This window comes from Thermobia domestica, chromosome 15 (assembly GCF_964235325.1).
Source record: "Thermobia domestica chromosome 15, izTheDome1.hap1.1, whole genome shotgun sequence".
Lineage (NCBI taxonomy): Eukaryota > Metazoa > Arthropoda > Insecta > Zygentoma > Lepismatidae > Thermobia > Thermobia domestica.
In genome coordinates, this window is record NC_137468.1 from 1,106,689 (window position 1) to 1,128,090 (window position 21,402).

General features: G+C 38.6%; 1 protein-coding gene across 2 annotated transcripts in view; it reads left to right on the forward strand.

Moving 5' to 3' along the window:
• Positions 1–21,402, forward strand: part of LOC145672027 (putative transporter YutK) — a 134,154-nt gene that overhangs the window by 34,086 nt on the left and 78,666 nt on the right. Inside the window, exons 1-2 of one of the 2 annotated variants that reach the window (XM_081741221.1) lie at positions 6,227–6,274; positions 11,480–11,568. In XM_081741221.1, the coding sequence (XP_081597347.1) occupies positions 11,482–11,568 (87 nt within the window). In that variant the 5' untranslated portion in view covers positions 6,227–6,274; positions 11,480–11,481. Of the gene's footprint in view, positions 1–6,226; positions 6,275–11,479; positions 11,569–21,402 lie in introns of those variants that run through there. The other variant, XM_081741220.1, reaches the window with a different exon arrangement.

A 21,402-nucleotide genomic window follows, 5' to 3' on the forward strand; every position in this document is an offset into this window, starting at 1 on the left:
CCCTTATAGAGGAGAAAAGAGGGTATTAAAAGTCGCACATAATAAGGCAGTGGAACGTGAAAGAAACAGAAAACATACTGCGTCGAATAAGAAAGGGTCTATGTTGAAGTAAATTTCAAAACAAATTACAAACTTCCCATGCTTTATATACAGTATATGAATCAGATTGCAAAGGTATGTAGTCACGGGGGAAAAGGGGGCTCTGTCTTTCCGAAATGTTTCCAGCTCCAAAATGAGGTTCGTCTGGTATATGTTTAATAAACTTATTTAACAGTTAATGCAAATGAAGGATTTTATAATAAAATGTGAAAATTTTAAAAAAATCAATCATCATCAATACGGTTTCTATACCTAATTGAAACGACTAAAATTAATCATATGCTTTGTATTCTCATTTCCCTAACTGGGCGCACTGTGAACTCACTACTATATTATTGCATAATAATATCGGAGTTAATATTTTTTCGAGTTTTTTCCCTTTAGTATTTTAACCTACATAAACACAAAGTCAGATAAACAGACTGCTATAAACAGCATTTATTTTCTTATGAATAGCTTATTGTTTCATCTTTTACACTCCGGTTTTTAACTTCAGTACTGTCAAGATCCGTCTTTTGATAAGGAAGCATTGTGAAAATATAATATGCGCATAGTATGTTTGTATGTATGGTGAGTTAAAATGCTTTCATGTTGTGAAAGAGGTAATTTGTTCTGCTTTTAACATGTGAAAAGCTTGCCTCCCCTGAAAGTAATGTTCTCCTAGAACAACCTGCTGGCTACACCCCTGATTATCCTGTAATAAAAGTTGTGAGTTCTATTCGCAAATCGAAACAAAATCCACTGGAAATTAGACGCGGGACTCAACGCTCGTTTTACTAATTGTTTTATATGGAAACTTTTCAAAGCGTCTATCATGACAACCAGTTGACATAGAAAGATGTAGTTTTCACGTATTTGTTCGTAATTCTTTTCTCTACTTGGTTAAGTGAGCAGTTAATGTGCTAGTACAATATTTCTAAGTAGCGCCTGTGATATTGTCAAGATTCGCAGTAGCGCGAGAAGACAGCGTGCAGAACTGCTTGTCGCGAACTGTCAACACCGCTCAAAGCCAATTGGACGCCGTGTGAAGCCAACTCAAGGCCATGCCGCTTATCATTTGAAACCTGCAATAGAAATTGTAAGAGATTTACAAAATTAAAAAGAGAAAGACGAACTAGTTGCTTAGAAAAAACTTTATCCTTCGAACGTGATGGAAAGTTCAGCGGAATATACAAAATAGAAAAAGACAACAGATTAAAAGAAATAATTGCAACTTCCAGACGAACAGGTTATCTGGAACATGTAGTAAATGGAGGCTTTTCAGACGAGCTCTTCCAATAGAAGTAGAGAAATTTTCCAAAATGAGAGATGACTTCCCCCAAATCCTTCGGATTGGATTTAGTTTAGCATTCTTTTCAGCAACGAGACTATGTGAGACGTGGATCTAAAGCTTAACTTGGGATCTGAACCACATGAACCCTCGCCAAGGATCTCCCACGCCAAAGGTTCGTACGCTATTCAAATAGTCACGAAGGAGCTCCCCAATATGCCTCAACTGTTGTTTTGTAGGGAACCTTACTTTCTAGTTGTGACCTGCCAAACTATGATAATCATTATTATTAGAGCTAGGAAGTTTAGGTTGCAAACATTCAGGAGGTGTATCAATTGTTACAGAAGCTCTAGTGAGTGTACTAATGCAAAAGGATTTTGTTTTGAAGAAATTTAACCCGTTGTACTTATATATGTAACTTTTCATGAAAGTACTGTTAATACTTTCTTTTTTTTTAAAAAAAAAAAAAGGAAAAAAACGCTGTATATTACGTACCTTACAACCTTATCATTCGATTACTGGATGGATAATTTTGGCTCGCTGTCGCTTTGATTTTGATCAGCATTACGATGCTGTATAGAAGTTGAAATATATAGCGAAATGAAATACATCGCTCCGGAAAAATATTTTTTTTTGTCAAATAGCAGCTCTTATATTACTGTCATTTCTCTGGAAGATGTGCCATTTTCCAATAGTACCTCTTCTCTGAAAGAGGGGTGTAGTCCACCAAGAGGTTGATACCCTTCGATCGTGGGACTTTTACAAAACTAGAATATACTTTTTTTTTCTATTTTAATAACCAAAAATATTTTAATTTGTACGAGCACTACAATTGACACCAGCCTCTGAACATTGTCAAGTGCTTTCAGTTTCGTGATAAGATTTTATTTTTTAATGATGACACTTGATGAAGAGGAAAAAGGATTTAATGATTAAGCAGATTCTTAGATAAAGGAATACTCTTTGATAATAGTAAACATACGTATATCCTGGAGGTGTTGGCAATTACGTGATTCTGGTTGTTAAACGAAAAGTCAAGGCTTTCTCGGTATAATACAGACAGTAATTTTTAAATATCTTCAATTTCCTTTAAGCTCTACAGTAAAATACAAATTAATAAAAGTTTACATCACTAATTGCATCTAACAGGAAAAAGTACAAAATTGAGACTTCTACGAATTGAGAGACCTCATTGACCCAACCAAAATGATTTTGGTGACATTAAATCCTCATAAGAAATTTGCAGTCAAATCGAGATTTTTTTTTTGTAAACTTAAAAAATTGGCACTGTACTAGAACCACGCAATTTTTAAAGTGAAGCTATACAGCAGTGTGTGTGTGAAGTTTATACATAGCAAAACTTTTTTTTCTTTTCATTCTGAGACTGCCAAGATCAAGGATGTTATAAAACAGAGGATCTACCTACACAACAAAATCGTAAAGCCATACGTCACAGTTTCGCCATTCCTTTTCCGCTCGCTCCGCCCAATAAGATCGCAATGTTTTGAGCCAACATTCATGGCGGAAACGAGAATGCACGTGCTGATGCTCGGTTGTTGTTTTTTTTTTCTGGCTTCATTGACTTAATAGGATGAAGATACATGTAAGCAGATCCTCTATTTTCTAACATCCTTGACCAAGATGGTCGCGTAGTATGCTTAATAGGTTATAACGCTCTTCAACTTTAAGTTTTATTTAAGTGCAGTGGCGGCTCTGGAGGGAGTAAAAATTATAAAATTGTATCCCAAAAATCTAAGTGCAGGAAGCTTCCGTAAAGTATTAATTCTTGTAAACATATTTCTAAAGCTGTATGAAGCTTCCTTCCCTTATGTTTTAGGGATGATTTGTTAAATTTTTTACATGTGTGACTTCCCTCAAGAGCCGTCACTGAATATTGTCCACATAGTCGATTGTCCAATCGATAGTCCACATATTGTCCACATATTGTCCAATCGATTGGTCATATCGAGCTGAACAAAATATATGTTTCAGGGTAAATTCCCATGCTCAGTTTTGGAAAAATGAATAAAACGAATGTTTATGCCGCTAAAAAAACATGTTCTTGGTTCTCAATTGGATGCACTTGAGAAGTTTTATTAACTATTATTTAGCACTGAATCAACAATGTATCTGTGATGAAACACCGTCATTTACTAACTTGGAAAACTCTACTTTTGAAAAAGGAAATTTCTCTCAGAATACCTTTGGACACTACCTGTCACCCATGATGGCAACTGAGATTTAGCATAGATAGATATCCATTGTACTTAGACGTCGTTCTCCCGCCGAATATTAGCGTGAAAGGAAAAAAAATGAAATGAAATGAAATCTTTAAGTCTTACGTCCCACGGTTATGCCGGTGAGGCTAAAGGAGACGGTGATGATGAGAGATGAATGAAATGGTGGAATGAAGAAAGTGGGAGAAAACGGGAGAACCCCGAGAAAACCCACGCACACGGTGTTTGCCTACCACAAAGTTCACTTGGCGGGAGCAGAGTAGAAAAAAATACTATCTACAGAAGATTAAATACCAATTTCAACAATAACTTTTAAAAGTGGCATAAGTTGGACACTTCCGAAATGAAGTTTCTGGCTACGGACCTGTATGGCAGAATATGGCGGGGGAATGTCAAAAAAGTGTATGTGTTGGCAGGCACATACATAGAAATGTATTTCGGGAGGGGTTCAAACATTTCGAAGAGTAAAAATTCAATATGAAGACACATTATACTAAAATGTGTAAAATTACCCCTAAGATAAGACTAAATTTACCAAGGATGTTATAAAATAGAGGATCTGCCCATATCACAAAATCATGAAGCCATACGTCACAGCTTCGCCACACTTACTCTGCCCACTCCGCGCCACTAAGATCGCAATGTTTCGAGCCAACAATCATGGCGGAAACGAGAGTGGCCAATCACACGTTCCGGTTCAGATTATGCTTGGTTCTTTTTTGGCTTCATTGAGTTCATATGATGAAGATACGTATGGGCAGATCCTCTATTTTACAACATCTTTGAAATTTACAAAAGTGGTCGAGATTTAGCGTGGGGATCCGGACGCTAGGATCTACCCCGTGCGTACGTCCTTGGGAAATTTTACATTCTTATCAGGTTGTGAGGTGCTTGAACTTAATTTCTAGAAATATTCTTTTAACTTCAGATAAAGCTTACAAGGACATTGTTAACTGCGCACACAATGTCCTTTATGTTTTGTCTTCATGAACAGTCGATGAACACTTAGCCGCTATCTCAAATGCTAATGACGTTTACCTAAGTGTCATTATGATCATAGCTAAGGCCATAACACGAACAAAAGTTTCATGCACACTTGGGATTTCATACAACTGAAACAAGAGTCGTATGAATACTTGTACAGGTTTCAAGGAGTAGGTCTGTAGTTTACGAAAATCCTTTAGCCTGTCTGTCTGTCTGTCCGTCCAACCGGGAGGCACAAAATCTGAAGATATACTCGATGGATGGCGCATGAAGGTAATATTAAAAACGGAAGTAGTAAAAATCAACCATTTCCGGTTTTAACATTGATCATTATATAGCAAAAACGGTAATAGATAGCGAGAACCGGTTTCCTCCAATCAATTAAGCACCTCAAGAAGATATTCCATCTCCACTGAAATCTCTCTACTCAAACCGGAAGTGGTAGAAACCTACTATGACTCCATATTTCAATATTAGTTGAGAAAAGTTGACATCGTACAAACCCCTTCGCGTGGTATACATCCGACATTACTGTTTGTTTCTACAAATGTGAAACGTCCGTCCATTTAATCATGGCATTTTTGTGATATGACTAAAGAAAAATATGGAACTTTTGTAAGCAGATCATTCCTGACTGACGATTTATAGGACCTAAGAGAAAGTACCTTAATTGTGTGGCCAATAATATAAGGTAAGAATTCCATACCGAACACGATTGACTTTCTAAAAATATACAGGGTGTTTCAAAACAACACCGTCAACATTTGGGAGGTGATTCCTGATAGCATGATAAAATAAACAGTATAGACCAACCCGGGTACACAAATGCTTCCATTCGGAGTTATAGGCTGCCGAAAATATGAAAAAATGAACCTTAATGGTCTATGGCTTCAAAATTGTGGGACCTACCGTAGTTGAGTCAAGACTTCAGTTAAGAACTAATACGTGCCCTATCCAAAAATAAATGCTTCAGAATCCTGCGGTACTCACTCAACAAATTTTATATTGGGAGTTTGGCTAAGGACATACTGTATAATTTGATGTACTCACAAACTACCTTGTAAAAACTGTTGCAGAAGTACCGCAGCATTCTGAAACATAGATATTTGAATAGGGCACATACTAGTTCTTAAGTGAAGTCTTGACCCGACTGCAGTAGGTCCCATAGTTTTGGAGGTATGGACCTTTAAAGTTAAATTTTTCATGTTTTCGGCAGCCTACAACTCCGAAAGGAAGCGTTTGTGTACCCAGGTTGGTTTATATTTTTTGTGTTATTTTTGTGTCAGGAATCACCTCCCAAACGTTGTTGGTGTTGTTTTGTAACACCCTGTATAAATAATACGGCCATCCTATTATGAGTGCGTTTCACGACATCAATAGTTGACCTATACAATCATAAATCCTTCTAACAAAATAATGGCTCATAATTTGTAAATATTTTGAGTTCCTAAACTGAATTTAAACCGATAAATTTGTTATTTTTCCTGAAGGAAGTTCCTGCTCATATTGCGCACGTGCTGGGCGATTGGCTTCTTGCCCCAGGCACGGAACGGTTTTTCCTCAAAAGGTGATTGACATGGAAATTCTAACACGGACTTACTCATGAAGAACAACATATAATTCTCTTTGCTTTGTTTTGTTCCAGTGTGAAAAACACCAGCTTTTAATTTATTTAGAGGTGAAGGTGAGGCAAACAATCTTTATTTCGGGGTATTGATTCTTTGCCTTTTTGGGACACAGAAACAGGCAATTTCTACAATATGAAAATTCTACGCATGTAAACGGTGACCAGGTAAATAGATATAACTAAGGAGGATGCTTCAGCCATTCTCATCTATGGTATGTCATCTGTATTAAGCAAGTTTAATATACTGGAATTGTGAACGTCAGACCCTGCTCATTAGCATGGTAATCGCCATCTTTTTTTGTACACAACACGCGCTAAGACACTCGAAATGACATGAAAACAGAGACCAGGATTGGAATCAATACAGCGAAAAGAATTCCTACTAACCTACGTAGCCCGTACGTAAATATAGGTCTACTTTTGAGGTCCGTATTACCTGAAAAGGGAATATATATTTACTCGTTCTAGTAAGGCAAGAAAATAGATTGGAAAAGTATGAAGTTGTCACATTTATTTTCCGTTTTGTTCACGATCACTTCTACTAGCCTTAGGCCGGGCGCATATTGAAAAAAAAAATAAATCTTTCAGTATAACATTATACGATTATGTCCCTTAGGCTAAAGGAGACGACTGAATGATGATGGAATAATTGGTGGAATGAGAACGTGGGAGTATACCGAGAAAGCCCACAAACGCAAAGTTGTCGACCATAAACTTATTTGATCAGGGATCGAATCAGGGACCTACGCACCAGAAGTAAGCAGTTTACCACTGGGTGCATATTGACCAGAGGAAATCCAGTAGAGCTGAGGCAGAAGGAAGAAGCAGAGAATGCGCACAGGGAGAGAAGCCTCAGTACATTGATCACGTGTCTCAGTTACAATGTCGAGGGGGCACGGTTCAGTGGTGCATGGGGTCGCTGGTTCTATCCCCGGCCAAGTAAGTTTGTGATTTTCTCGAATTATTCCCGTTTCTTCCCACATTATCATTCCACCAATTAATGAGTGTCTCCCTTCTCCTAAAGGGCATAAAAAACTGAAATGCCTTCGCCTAACGTGTGCTCGAGTGAATATGTGATACGAGACTTGTTGCATTGCTCACATTACTATGTCTTGACTCGGTTGTTCTGACATCTGGTCAATGTGTGGTAAGCGCTAATCTTTGCTGTAATTAGACACTTTATTTTTTCAGCTAAATTTATGCTTTTATTAGGGTATTTTTGTGTTTGTTTGCCTAAAACCTTGCAACTTAAATTTCACAAACTTACTGTAAGATACGTAAACCTGATGACAATACAATACAGAGCAAGTCAAAATTACGAACCTGATTTCAGAAATTTATTGTGTGAAATTTAATAATAAACATGTGCTATTGTGGGACACGTGCTAAGAAAGATGAACTGTCAAAATCTTCTTCAATCATATCACAAGTGTTCCTATGTGAGCACCTCGCGTAACACGGCACACACCTGGTCTATCTTCTGTCAATCTTTTTGTAGCATGTTCCAGTCAACATTAGCAATTGATTTCATGCTCGTTGTTGACTCGGTGCTACAAAATGAAAACACTGTATGGAAACTAAAGTTTGAAAGTTAACCTTTCGAAACGTGTGTCTCACAATAACATTTATTTATTGCATTTCGCAGAATAAACTTCTGAAATCGAGTCCATCATTTTGACTATTTTTATTTTGATGTAACTTAGCCGTATTTCTATTCGGAAATACGATAGCTATATATCTCCTGTTACTTATACAACCAACCTTTCATAAACGTTTGGCTGGTTACAGGCTACTAGGCGTTCCATGTATTTTGATTTGATAATGAAACAAATTTGTTCATTTTCCTTCTCGTAATAGGAGGAAAGAGATTATTCACTTTCACAATGCAATTGAAAAAATCAGTAAAGACTTAACCATAAAAGAATGAAATAAAACAAAAAGAACGTAAAAATAAATAAATAAATAAACAATAATTAAAGACAATCATTTTACAAATTCGAGCCTTAGTAAATAATAATGGACCATTATCTCATTTGAAAGATCTTGTCATTACCCTTATTACTGTACCACTAATTAAGAAAGAACCTGTACCACAGGAGTAAAGTAAGCATTTCTCTTTAAGTTAAGAAAAAACTCACGTATGCTTTAATATTTCAAAGAGGAAAAGAAAAAAATGCAAAACAGAAAGAACATGCAAGAATTTATAAGTTGTTATTATGTTTTGTGTTTTGAGTGTCGTGAGAAACGTGTTAGATAATAATGATGAGAAGACGTTACTCCAAGAACTTGTTATGTAAGTCAACAGTTGTCACAAAAGCAACCATGTGACTTCCATGATAAACTGTTGCCAACACCTGATACTTCCATTGCGAAAGAGACACAGGACACTGGTGACCAAACAACTCTAAATATTTATAAAGATAAGAATATAAACAAAAAACAAGGAAGGGAACAACTTACGCGGTTTAATCTCTTCGCTAAACTAAGCAAAACTTCTGCTAAGGAAATTTCCCTGATGATTCTTTGAGCTCTTGTATCTTTTGTCGTTCGCTATGCAACATGGAAGTTATGAAGGACAAGGTACACAGTAGACTCCCGAGTATCTGCCTTAATGTGGTGGAAGGGCAGGCCGGATAACATTTGCCGGGTGCACAAACCTCTTCGCAAGATAAACCCTCACACCTTAGGGCTGTTTCCGCACTATTTCTCCTTTAAGAGAACTGGATCACAGGACTATGTCACCAGTTTCAGCAGCTTTACAGCGTTTGCACACGTTCCCGGAAATGCCCGTTTCGGTTCCGACAATGCCGGCGATGGAATCGGCAGTAATGTAATCAAATGGTAGCTTGCACACGCTTTCCGACCCGGCAAAAAAGCCGGTGGAACTCCTGGGACATGCAAATGCAGTCGGTCTAGCCGCCCGGCTCCGGCTCCGGTTTTGTCAGCGGCAATGCTTTCTTATGCGTAGGTGCACACGCAGCCGGTAATGACGGAGCCGGGTTGCTGATAGGTTTCTTCAATCTAGCTACAGTGAGTGAGTGGCAAGGCGTTGTGTATTCTCGTTTCTTTTCCTGTATTTGGAGTTTTTGTTTACTTCAGTTTTGTTTTCTGTTATTTTCTCTTTTTCACATGACTTCACTATATAATGAAGAATGAAATAATCAAAGTGGCTGTGAGGTACCACAAATATAGCGGCTTGCTATCTACATAAATTCTCAGCAAGGGAAATTCGGATCTTGTTTGAAATACTCAACTACGGCAACGCGGAAAGTGAGTTTCACAGATGTATGTATGTATATTAATTTGTTATCTTCTACAGCCGAAACTTACTTAAACGATTTAAACAAAGGTGTCGTTGGATTCGTTTTGATAGAGAATATGCTTTAGTATATATGAAGTCATAATAAAAAAATCAACATGGCGGAAATGAACAAAATGGAGATATGAAGAAATTATGAATCTAGGATAGTTGCCCAGTGTATATTCTGTTAATTATGCAACCCAGTACGTAGGGTATGAATAACCATAATAAGAAATCAAGGGTTTAAATCTCCATCATAATCGAAGAAGTAGGCATTCCCAAGCATAACAAAGGTTGTAAATAAAACTCAAGTAAATAAAAACCAAAACACAACTACAGAAAGAACTAAAAAAGCACAAACATAACAAGAAAATTTCCAGTCTTGTGGTTGCATGCTGCTTTACCCTATAGATTATAATAAAAATATTCATGTATTCTGTGTCCAATTTGGCATTTGTACCATAGAACGATTGTGGACTGAGTAAATAGGCAACCGCAATGCTGACTTTTCAGAACCTATTTATTATTGTTATTATTATTATTATTATTATTATTATTATTATTATTATTATTATTATTATTATTATTATTATTATTATTATTATTATTATTATTATTATTATTATTATTATTATTATAACTACTAGTAGATTAGTTGCTCTTAGTCATTGATTGAGCATCATTTCCTTTTGGGTAGCATTCCTGCATCGAAGCTGAGAGATCTTTGTTTCCAATTCGATGGCCAGCTGTCCTGGCTGAGATATTTCAAGTGTTCCTGTGTTTCACAGACAAATATCCAAAAAGTGCCTTTAAATATAGGTCTGGTCTGATTTATTTCCTCTCTCTTATACTGTGTTTGGAAGCTACAGGCATTTTGCGAAACTAAAATATAAACTATCAGTATCGACATGCTACTTATGAAATGTCACCTTGACCCCAAGTGACATGTGTGCTGTAGGTTAGCCACCCCTCATTCAAAAGCATTAGTGTCCACGTTTTAAGGTTATGGTGGCTCAGTGGTACAGAGCTAAACTCTTGTGCATGCGAGAGAGAGCCCTACTTTGATTACAGCCCTAATTTGATTACAGGTACCGTCTAAAAGGCTTTGCGATGGACAAACATCGTTAGCGTGGGTTTTCTCGAGATTCTCCCGCTTCCCTCAGTTTCTTTATTCCTTCATCTCTTTATCATCACAGTGTCCCTTAGCCTCTGAGCATAACCGTGGGACTTTAAAAAATTTACATTGCTTTTATGGTTATCATTCACTTAGAACCGTTTCTGCAAAGCTTGCTGCATGAAAAATGCTTTTTTTTTTTTTTTTTTTTTTAAGGAAACAAGAAAAATCTATATTTGAACTGAATATTGGACGGAAATCGCAAATTTCAGCATATCATAAGAGTAGCAAAAATCATTTATTCAAGTTGTTAAAAGAAAAACAAATTCAAACAAAAACAACAAACAACAAAAACAAAAAGCAAATTTTGCAGAAACGATCGTAAGTTGCTTGTGCCCTTTACTTTTAACATAGACAGAAAATAACTAAAACTAAACATTGTTTTTTTTCCTCCTAAGTTAAATTTTCGCGATTTTTAAAAAATAATCTTTAGCGTAAGGCGATTGTCAATGTCTTTACGTATTTTCCTCGAAGATATGAATGTGAAACTGAAGCGACGGATGGGTTCTGTGGCGAGAACCTGGTGACGTTCCTAAACACAACTTGTCTACGTATCAATACGTCAAAAACAAATTATGCCCATACTCTGACACGTGTGGTGAGCGCAAGAACTTTCCCCCCCTCCAAGGAAGAAAAGTAAGTTTCACGTTTTTTAAGTTCAAAAGCGATCCAAAGGACATTCGCCTTAAACAGCATCTGCCTCGATGCGTTAATCGAATTGTGAAAACAAATGTATTTGTGTCCAAAATGAGATTAAATGAACTCAAAGGGTTATTTCTTTCCTTAGGAATGGAGAACAAAGCATACGCTCCCGACGGAGAGGAAGAAGAAGATAAGACATCGGAAGGAAATTCCACTGTTGACATTGGAAGAAACGTAAGTCCACTCTTTTATTTTAGTCTTTAAATTTTCTTATACAGGGTATTCTGCAATGCATTTGACGAATGTAATACATAAATCAGTCATTTCCTAACTGGCAGATGAAAGAGGTAGGAGCATGCTTTTAAGATCAAAGAGAGCAAAAGAGGGGAAAGAGCGATGTAGGATAATCAAGTAAAGCAGGTACGATCAGTTATAATTGCAAAAGTGGTGTAACTTCAAACCTATTCATTACTTCATGTTGAGTTCTTATTTGCTTGTTACAAACGCCAATTCACTCTCTTGCGTCCAGGCCGGTAGCCAGTCCAAAAATGTAGGGGGGAGGGGCGATCCAACGATATTATAGTTCATTTTCAAGCCTACCTTGAAAATTTTAGAGGGAGCAAGCAAAAATTTAAGAGGGCCCGGTCCTCCTAGACCCCCCTTAGATACGGGCCTGCTTGCGTCTCCATAAGTTCCAAACAGGGTTGACAATAGGTTGACCAACTGCCAACGTTGCCCCTACGTTGTAACTGGTCGCCTTGCCGAGCATTTGCCAACCAACTCAATTACCAACGTTGGCCCTATGATGTTATTGACCGCCTTGCCGAGCATTTGCCAACAAATTAACTCTTTCCCCTCGAATTTGTTTTGACACAGCAAGCTGTACTGCTCGGATTTATTTTGAGATAATTTCAGTGATTTCTGCTTACTACCATTTCAATACAAATAAACAACCACATTACAGACAATACCTTTGTTTTATTTAAAAATACATCAGAAATTAAGCATAAACTGCCCTTTTACATATCTGTTACCTATATTTGCGCTGTGTGTGATATTTTTCGAAACATTCACCTGCATGCAATTTAGGTTTTCTGGAGCACGTATTACAAAAATACACAGTCTCTCTCCTCCCAGCTTTTACTATTCTATCACTGCACACTGCACAGTCTTTGGAATTGCTCTTTGGATTGGAATATATAAAATGCGGTGCACCATTCAGTCCTTCTTCCGTATCTGTAGACGACAGCCTCCCTCGCTTGCGTTGTGTATTTCGGACATTGCCTACCAGCTGAGTAATCAACTTTTTTCTGTAGTCAATATGGGCAACTCTTGGATTTTGATTCATTTGTCTTTGCGTGTTGAATAATAAGAAACTATTCACAACTGTTACCTCTAATAGCCAGAAAAATAACTTTCTCCACCATTTCACCGATTTACGCATAAAACTGGCAGCAGTTGTTGACTAAGGAACGGCCGAGTAAGGAGCTGAATAGACGGCCAAAAGATGGCAGAAGTTATCGACTAAATCATATAAGCGAGGCTCTGTCGACATGCGAGCAATTAAAGCGTCAAAATTAGTGCGGGTAGCCCCGACATTCGACGAGCGGAAAGGAAAATTTCGAATGTCGGGGCTCTCGCCGCATTCAAGGGGAAAGGGTTAAATTACCAACTTTGGCCCTACGATGTAACTGGCCCCCTTTCCAAGCTCCAACTAACTCAGTCCTCGGCTATCTTCTTAATTCTGTCATTCAGAATATTGGAGAAAATCTTATAGGCTGCGTTCATGAGAGTGATGCCTCTCTAAATCGAGCAATCTAGCTTGTCTCTTTCCTTTATATTGAGAAGACAATCCCAATCTTCCAGCTACTCGACACCATTTCCTGTTCCAATGTTTGTTCGATCAGCTTAGTTCATGTATATTATTCCCTGTCCTCCATTCTTTATCAATTCGATTGTGATGTTATCATCTCCAGAAGCTTTGTTTTCCTTCATTCTCTATATGCATTTTACTACTTCTTTTTTGTGAAGGTGGGTGGCTGTGTCAGCCTTCATCTTTCTGTTCCAATCTCTCCTATTTTCTATTTGGTTCAAATCCTCTTCCCATTCCTTTCCTATTCATTGTTCGGCAGTTTCTTGATCTATTCTTCCCATCTCTTCAGGACTTTCCTTTCCTCGGTTATTATGTGTTCACTACTCCACTCCAGATCTCCACTTTAGTTTGGAATGTGCTATACAGTCAATTAATCACTCTATATTTTTCTTTCATTCTGTTTACCTAATATCTCAATTTCTTCTACTTGTCTTTTCAGGTACTCTTTCCATTCTTTTTTCTATAAATTTTATTGGCACACTTCTCAGTAATATTTATAGTTCGCTCTCGCGTGTCTTTGTAGCATTTTATCTCTTGCTTTACTCTTCTCATGGATCCCATTCCTCATCAAACAATTCTTTGTACTTCTTTTCTAATCCTTCTTCAGTTGTTTCTTTTGCCACCTCTTTTAATTTATTCAGTCTCCTCTTCTTCGTCTTGTACCAGTTTGCCGTGCTGTTTTCTCTTTTCTTTGTTTATTTTCTCCTGCAAACGACATTGGTATTCTTCCTGAATCTGTTCATGTTCTAATTTCTCTGTATTCCAATTTTTCGTGTTTGCATGCACAGTCTTGGACATTATTATTCTTTCCTGAAGATATGCTTTTACAATGTATTGACGTTCAAATAACACATAGTATTCAGTTAGAACGGTACTTCTCAATCTTTTCGAGCCTAGCGTTCACTTGGGTGAATGCGATTATCCTAACCGAATCCTGTCATGTTATAAAGATAACAAAGAAAGTTCTGTCGCTTTTTCACCCACCATCTTCGAACATCGATATGTCACCTAAGACGTACCTGGAAGATCAAAAATAGTCCCCGTAGCATCGACGATCTTCTGCCAACGTTCTGGAAAGCCATGGATTACATCGCGATAGAATGTGGTAGGCCATGAAGCGAAGAATGTATCAAGTGCATTTTGCACCTCTACTAGGGATTTGAACTAGCGTCCTCTAAGATGATTGTCCAAGGAATGGAACAGGTGATAATCGGACGGTGCAATGTCCGAGGTATATGGTGGATGCAATAGTATTTCCCTTCTAAGGCGTAGAATGGTATCCCGGGTCATTCTAGCGCTGTCCTGTAACAGGAGGACCTCTTTGCGATTCAGAAGGGTTGGCTCCAGAGTTTTGAGTTTTTCTTGAACATGGTTCAACTGCTGACAGTACATAGTTGCATTGATGCTTTGACCAGCTGGTCGCGTTCCCTTCTGGCCCGGAGTCAAATCATGTGGAAGTCATCGACCCAACTTGTAGTGCTTCCCAAGTTGATGGAGATGCTAGGGATGCATTCGAGTCGAGTCGAGTCGAGATTTAAGCCTGTCTCGACTCGTCTCGAGAAAATGTTGTCTCGACTCGTGTCTCGACTCGAAAATATGTTTATGTCTCGACTCGTGTCTCGACTCGACAGCCTCTGTCTCGACTCGACTCGAATTCGAGTCGAGACGTCTCGAAATTCGAGTCGAGACAAAATATACGAGTTAAAATATACGCACACATCAGCCAGAATTTTATGATTACCTACCTTATTGTCAGTGTGTCCAACTTTGGCACGGATAACAATGGCCAAGCGTCTTGGCATGGACGCAATGATCCTTGAAAGGTCACTGGAGAGAGTTGATTGGTACACATAGGCAAGGGCGCCGATTTTTCTGTAAATGTGTGGGGCATTCAGATGCAGAAGGCATATATATGAGGATTTTAAGACAAATTGTATTCAAATTATGCCAAATATTGTATATTCATAAATACAATGCGGGGGCTCACATGAGCTTTGGGGGTGCCCGGGCCCCCTCGGCCCCCCAGGATCGGCGCCCTTGCACACAAGTCATCTAATTCCCGTAAATTCATGGAAGAGGGGCGATGCGCTCTGAAGTCATGTTCTATCACATTTCATTTGTGTTCGATTAGGTTCAGATCAGGCGAGTTGGGCGGCCAGCACATCACTTGGAACTTGTCCCTGTGTTCCTCGAACCACTCCATCACAATCCTGGCCTTGTGATATGGTGCATTATCTTTTCGAAAAATGCCACTACCGTTGGGAAACATGGTCGTCGTCTGCAAGCAGTGTGTGATACGCCTTGGCCGTCATGGTGCCTTGCTCGAGCTTCACTAGACACATAGATGCTCACGTGAATGTTTTCCGGAGCATAATTAAGCCACCGCCAGCTTGTCTCCGTCCCGCAGTACAGGTGACAAAGAACTGTTCTCTTGAAACACGACGAATTCGCACCCTCCCATTGTCATGATGAAGAAGGTATCGGGATTCATCAGCCAATGCAACGCTCTGCCACTGTGCCAAGGTTTAATGACGATGGTCATGTGTTCATTTCAGTCGCAGTTGCCGATGTCGTGGTGTTAACATTCGCACATAGATGGGACACGGCTTCGGAGGACCATCGTTAGGGGTGTTCGGTGTACTGTGTGTTCAAACGCACTTGTACTTTGCCCAGTAATAAAGTATGATGTTAGTTCTGCCACAGTTCGCTGCCTGTCTTGTTTTACCAGTCTGCCCAGCCTATGACGTCCGACATCTGTAATAAGGTGGGGGCGCCCAACCCCTCGACGTTTGGACGTCGTTTTCCCTTGGTTTCGCGACTTGTTGAAGACACTCACCACAGCATTCCTCGAACATCCGACAAGTCCTGCAGTTTCCGAAATTCTCCTGCCGAGTATGCGGGTCATTACAACCTGCCCTCGGTCAAACTCAGATCGCGCGCCTTCCCCATTCTACACACGGCCAGCACTCTCACTGATACTACATGCACCGTACGCGTGACTGACTAGCAGGCATTCGTCGGCAGGTGACACAGATATCGCCTGGACGGAATTTATATCGATAGTAGGTTGGTAGTCATAATGTTCTGACTGATCAGTACATACTAAATACATTTAAAATGTAGGAAATTTTCAACATTCTGATTAACTTGCAGGAAATTTCACAATGAAAAGAAGCAACTGACTTGGACAAGACAACGGTTAGTTGATGGGGCAATCTTTTTTTCTGGTCTTTGAGGTGTGAGCTTTGACCATGCCTTGTGAAATTTTGATGTTTGGTGCTCATCAGTCGCGCTTCCATTTTTATCTAATTGTTCCAGTTCATGATAATTAACAATACATTGCACAGTTCGAATACATGTTCACGTTTTCATTCAATCCAACTCAAGCCGCTTCAGATACTATAGAGTTGTATTTGTTTACGAAGAATTAATTGCGTATTAGAAATACACCCCAACAAAACATTCTGCGTGCTCATCTGCTCAGTATTCAAGGTTTTAATTACAACCTGAATTGTTAAAATGCGAACGTAAGTTGCATTAGATATCTAAGCAGTTCCTAGTCTATGGATAATTTAAGCAATGCTAATTAAGGTCTTTCTAGCAAGCACTTCTGCTGTTCATAAATCTTACGCATTGGAGTAGGAAAAAAAAAAAAGAAAAGAAAAGAAAGAAAGAAGTAAAATTGGTAATTTTGCAACCGTGACTCACTCGAGCTCATGCTCTCTATCCTCAATGGAGCTCGCGTTCTCGAATCTCAATGAGGATCACACTAGTCAAGTTTCTCACTAATTCGAGCTTGAGCTTGATATTTACTGTGAAATTCTCTTCAGCTCGATCTCGTAATGCCACACGTCCTTTCTTGTTTTTACATTTGTCTCACCATTTTCGATTTATACGGGTGGCCGTGGACTTTTCAATTAAGTTTTTGTTTTCATTTTGAGCCGCCGCCATTTTGCACAGGGTTGTCGTAGAGAGTCGAGACTTGCTCCATTTTCCTTCATTTTACAACAGATTTCAAACGATGTGCTACTTAACCCCCCTTGCCATTTGAAACTTTTTAGTTGGATCCCGTCTGGGGCCCTGCGGGGAACCCTGAGGCAAACTTTTTACCCCAAAAAAGTGTGGCCTTGAAAATGATGGGATACATGTTCACCGAGTTTTCCATTTACCCAATCGTTTCCGAACAAATAACTCGGTTCAAACTATTCTAGCAGGTAATTTCCTAGCTATGGCTTTTTAAATATCTAGAAATTGACCATGTTTTTGGCCAATATCACGGGAACGGTAAGCCACAGAGATATGATATTGGTGGTAATCAATCCCTAATAGAATGCTAAACATTTTTGTCCTGATATTAATTGGTGGAAACTGGCCAACTGGCCATTGGCCAAACCACTGGCCAGTTGGACAGTGACTACCGGTTACTATTTGGTACCAAAATGTTTACCATCCTTTTAGATATTGATCAACACGAATATGATCTCTCTATGACTTACGGTTCCCGAGATATGGCTGCTTAAATTTCTGTAAATCGGTCATTTTTTGGCCACTATCTTGCGAACGGTTAGATTGACGCGAAAAATTTAATCATTTTGTCTAATAGTTTTTGATGCTCTATCTAATGCAGTGTACAAAATTGAAAAAAAATTGCAAATAACAGACAGACGGACAGATAGACACACAGACATAGAGAATTCAGTAACGAACTTTTTAAGTTCGTTGAATATGTTATAACTCACGATATCCCGCCCGGTGACACGTATAACTTCGGGATTCGTCTAGTTATAACATATCCAATGCGAACACAATTATCTCGTTCGGATCTCACAAGGGAACCTTCCGAAAATGATAGCTGCAGTGAAAGGTGTGGCCTATGCCGATTGAAAGAGCTGTAACAGAGATGAGCATTCCCAAAAAATTAGCTGCCCATAGCAATATGCTCAGGAAATATAAGGGGTGGAAGTTCGGGAAACAGCAAGGCTGGACAAGGGGGAAAAATGCAAATTCCACAAAAAAAGGGGGGGCACGGCAAAATACAATGCTGACAAGTGATGTATAGAAAGAGACTTGCCACAATAGGGAACAAATGAAGGAAACCAGTGGGGTTAACAGTGTTGCCAACTGCAATGAAAAGTACATGTTTTGCAAAGAGCACTATATGAAGTGAGTGCAATATTCAGTGTCAACCTGTCATGTAGAACATAAGATATGGCGTGTCTAATCAGTGGTACAATCTAACAAAAGAAAATAGAAAAAAACAGAAGTACGAAAAATACGGAAAAAACGGAGTTGGCCATAATGCGCCACATTTGATCAGGGGCTGTACATATTAGAATGAACAAATCAAGAAGCACCGAATATGCAGGAAACCGACGTACCTAGAGTCGAAAAGAAAAACGAGTTCCAAAGTTGGCAAGACTGGCCATGGACATCCAGACAAGTCTAATATAGTTAGGCCACTCGCTTCAGAAAAAGAAAATTCCGGCAACAGGCATCACTCGGAATGCATCAATGTTAAAGTGATTGAGGCAATGTCAAGTCGGGGAACATGAAATGGTTGGGTTGAGCCAACAACCGATAATAGAAGTAGTGAACATTATGTCATGGTTGGGTCGTATGTGGGAAGATGCAGGGTGTCCCATCAAACTTTGTGACCTGAAAGATTTGCGAAACGAACAAAAATGTGACGGATCCAGTTGTCCAGGAATGTACCAATGTCAGGGGGTGATAAAAGTCTGTGAGAAGCAAGTGCCCCCAGGATCCCCAACATAGGGCCCCAGGAGCCAACTTCAAATTTTCAAAAGGAAACAGGGACCGAGTGTTACCTCTCTCGATTGATCATGGAATGTGCAACAACATATATAGGAAACATTTGCTATATGAAGCATGTTTTTCAAAATGGACGCCACAAATATGTGCTGTCTTAACATGGCATCGAACAATGTGATCTCAAATTTCTGCGAAGCGAAAAGAGATGTTGCAAATCCAATTGCACAGGAATGTACTCATGTCGAGGGCCAAGAGAACTTTGTAAGAAGCAAGTCCCCCAGGGCCCCCATCATAAGGCTCAAGGGGGTCAACCGCAACATTTCAAATGGGAACAGGGGCGGATGATATTTCTCTGGATAGATACAACACCGTCTATAAAAAAAAAAAAAAACATTTGCTATATGTATATAAAACAGATGTCAGGCAAGGACAACTAGCGGTGTTTCCCATATGATCAGACGATGACTTATTTATGGCACGAGCCATAGTAGAAGGCGGCTTAGTTGAAGAAACTACACCCTCTCAGTAACCTAAATTGCACGAAAATTTCCAAAGCAGGTTCATTGACCTGACTACCGCATGTTGCCCACTTTGTCCAAGAGCGGGATGGTTTGTTTCTAACTTTTCTACCGAAAAGCATTTGTCTGGAATGGTGTTTCGGAGACAATAAAATAAAGAAAATATACTAGGCAGAGAGAGAGCAGGGAGGAGGGAGTGTACCAATTATTCTTTCCTCTAAACCAGCGTTTCCCAACCTTTTTCAACTTGCAGCACACTATGGGTGTAACATGGATTCTCGCGGCACACTTATATATATTATTATTTGTAAATATAAAACACACTGGTATTTTTTTTTCTTTGATTACTGATCTCCTTCGCACAGAGAAGAAAGCTCGATCACTGGGTTTTCCTCGTGGTAAATCACTATGCTTATTTTTCATTCTAATTTAAAAGGAGAAAACAACTGCAATGAAATGTTGGACTCAGGTTATTAAAAATACGCTTACTCTTTCGAAAACTGTATCCAACCTTTTACTAAGAATGAAGATCATTAAATAACGAACTAACAAATAAATCTATTTTACTTTTAAAACACAAATGTAAATAATTTGTCGAAAGGATTGAAAGATATTTTAAATTTTCAAGTTACGAAATAGTCTGTAACGATAAAGAAGCAATAATGGTCATAACAATAACAAATACTTTTTTCAACATTAGAAATGTACAGAAAAGTAACACGTCATGAAACTTAAAATTGTAGATTCATAGTAGAGGTTCATAGTAATGTGCAATACAAATATACATTTTCCCCTACGTTTTGCAATTTGATTGCTATAGAATTAATAATTTTTTGATATCCTCGCGGTACATCAGTGGCCCATTCACGACACACCAATGTCGCGGTATTTTCACTGCTAGCTTCTCATTTTAGACAGGTATATTTACAACAAAGGGGGTAGCGTGCACCTTTGCACCCCCTTAAATCTGGCCCTGTCCAGAAGTTATGTAGCCCTATATCGTTCATGGAAATAAAAACACAATAGTTATAACTATGCTAAATTACTATAGACTGCCAATTGCTCATTCAGACAATTTATGATGTTCACTTTATTGCAATGTTCTTATACAGACTAGATATAGGCTACGGATAATAGTTTTATACAAACTAGATAATCAATTATTATTATTATTATTATTATTATTATTATTATTATTATTATTATTATTATTATTATTATTATTATATTTGAAGTACAATCAAATATCATGACATTAATTATTAGTTTTAATTAATTGGATTGAACTGAAAATTAGATCTTGATCTCGGAAGATTAACTATTAAATTTATACGTTCTGTACCTTTCTAAAGTAATAAATGCTGGAATTGGTTTCAAGGCTGTTCCTGAGTGAATAATTTCTTCATAATAATATTAAAAGTTTTAGAAAAATTTTCGAGACATTCGAGTCGAGTCGAGATTTTTATGAGCTGTCTCGACTCGACTCGTGTATCGACTCGAAAATTCGAGTCGAGAAACACGTTTGTCTCGACTCGTCTCGAATTTTACAAAGTGTGGCTCGACTCGAATCTCGACTCGAATTCGAGTCGAGTCGAGTCGAGATTCGAGACATGTCTCGACTCGTGCGCATCCCTAGGAGATGCTGCCGAATGGTTTCTCGACTCACACTGAATTATAGTCCCAGTTCCTCACATGTTTAGCTACTGTTCGCCTCAATTGCTGCGTGAAGGTTTTTATTTTGTACATGTGTTGGTCTTCCGGCACGTGGTGCGTCTTCGGGTGTTTCGTCACTGTCCTTAAATTTGTTAAACTACCGCTGCACTGTCCGCGTAGTTATGACACCATCACCAAAAGGCCTGTCATATCGTCCACCCAACTGCAGCGGCGCTTGACCCCAGTTTGAACTTG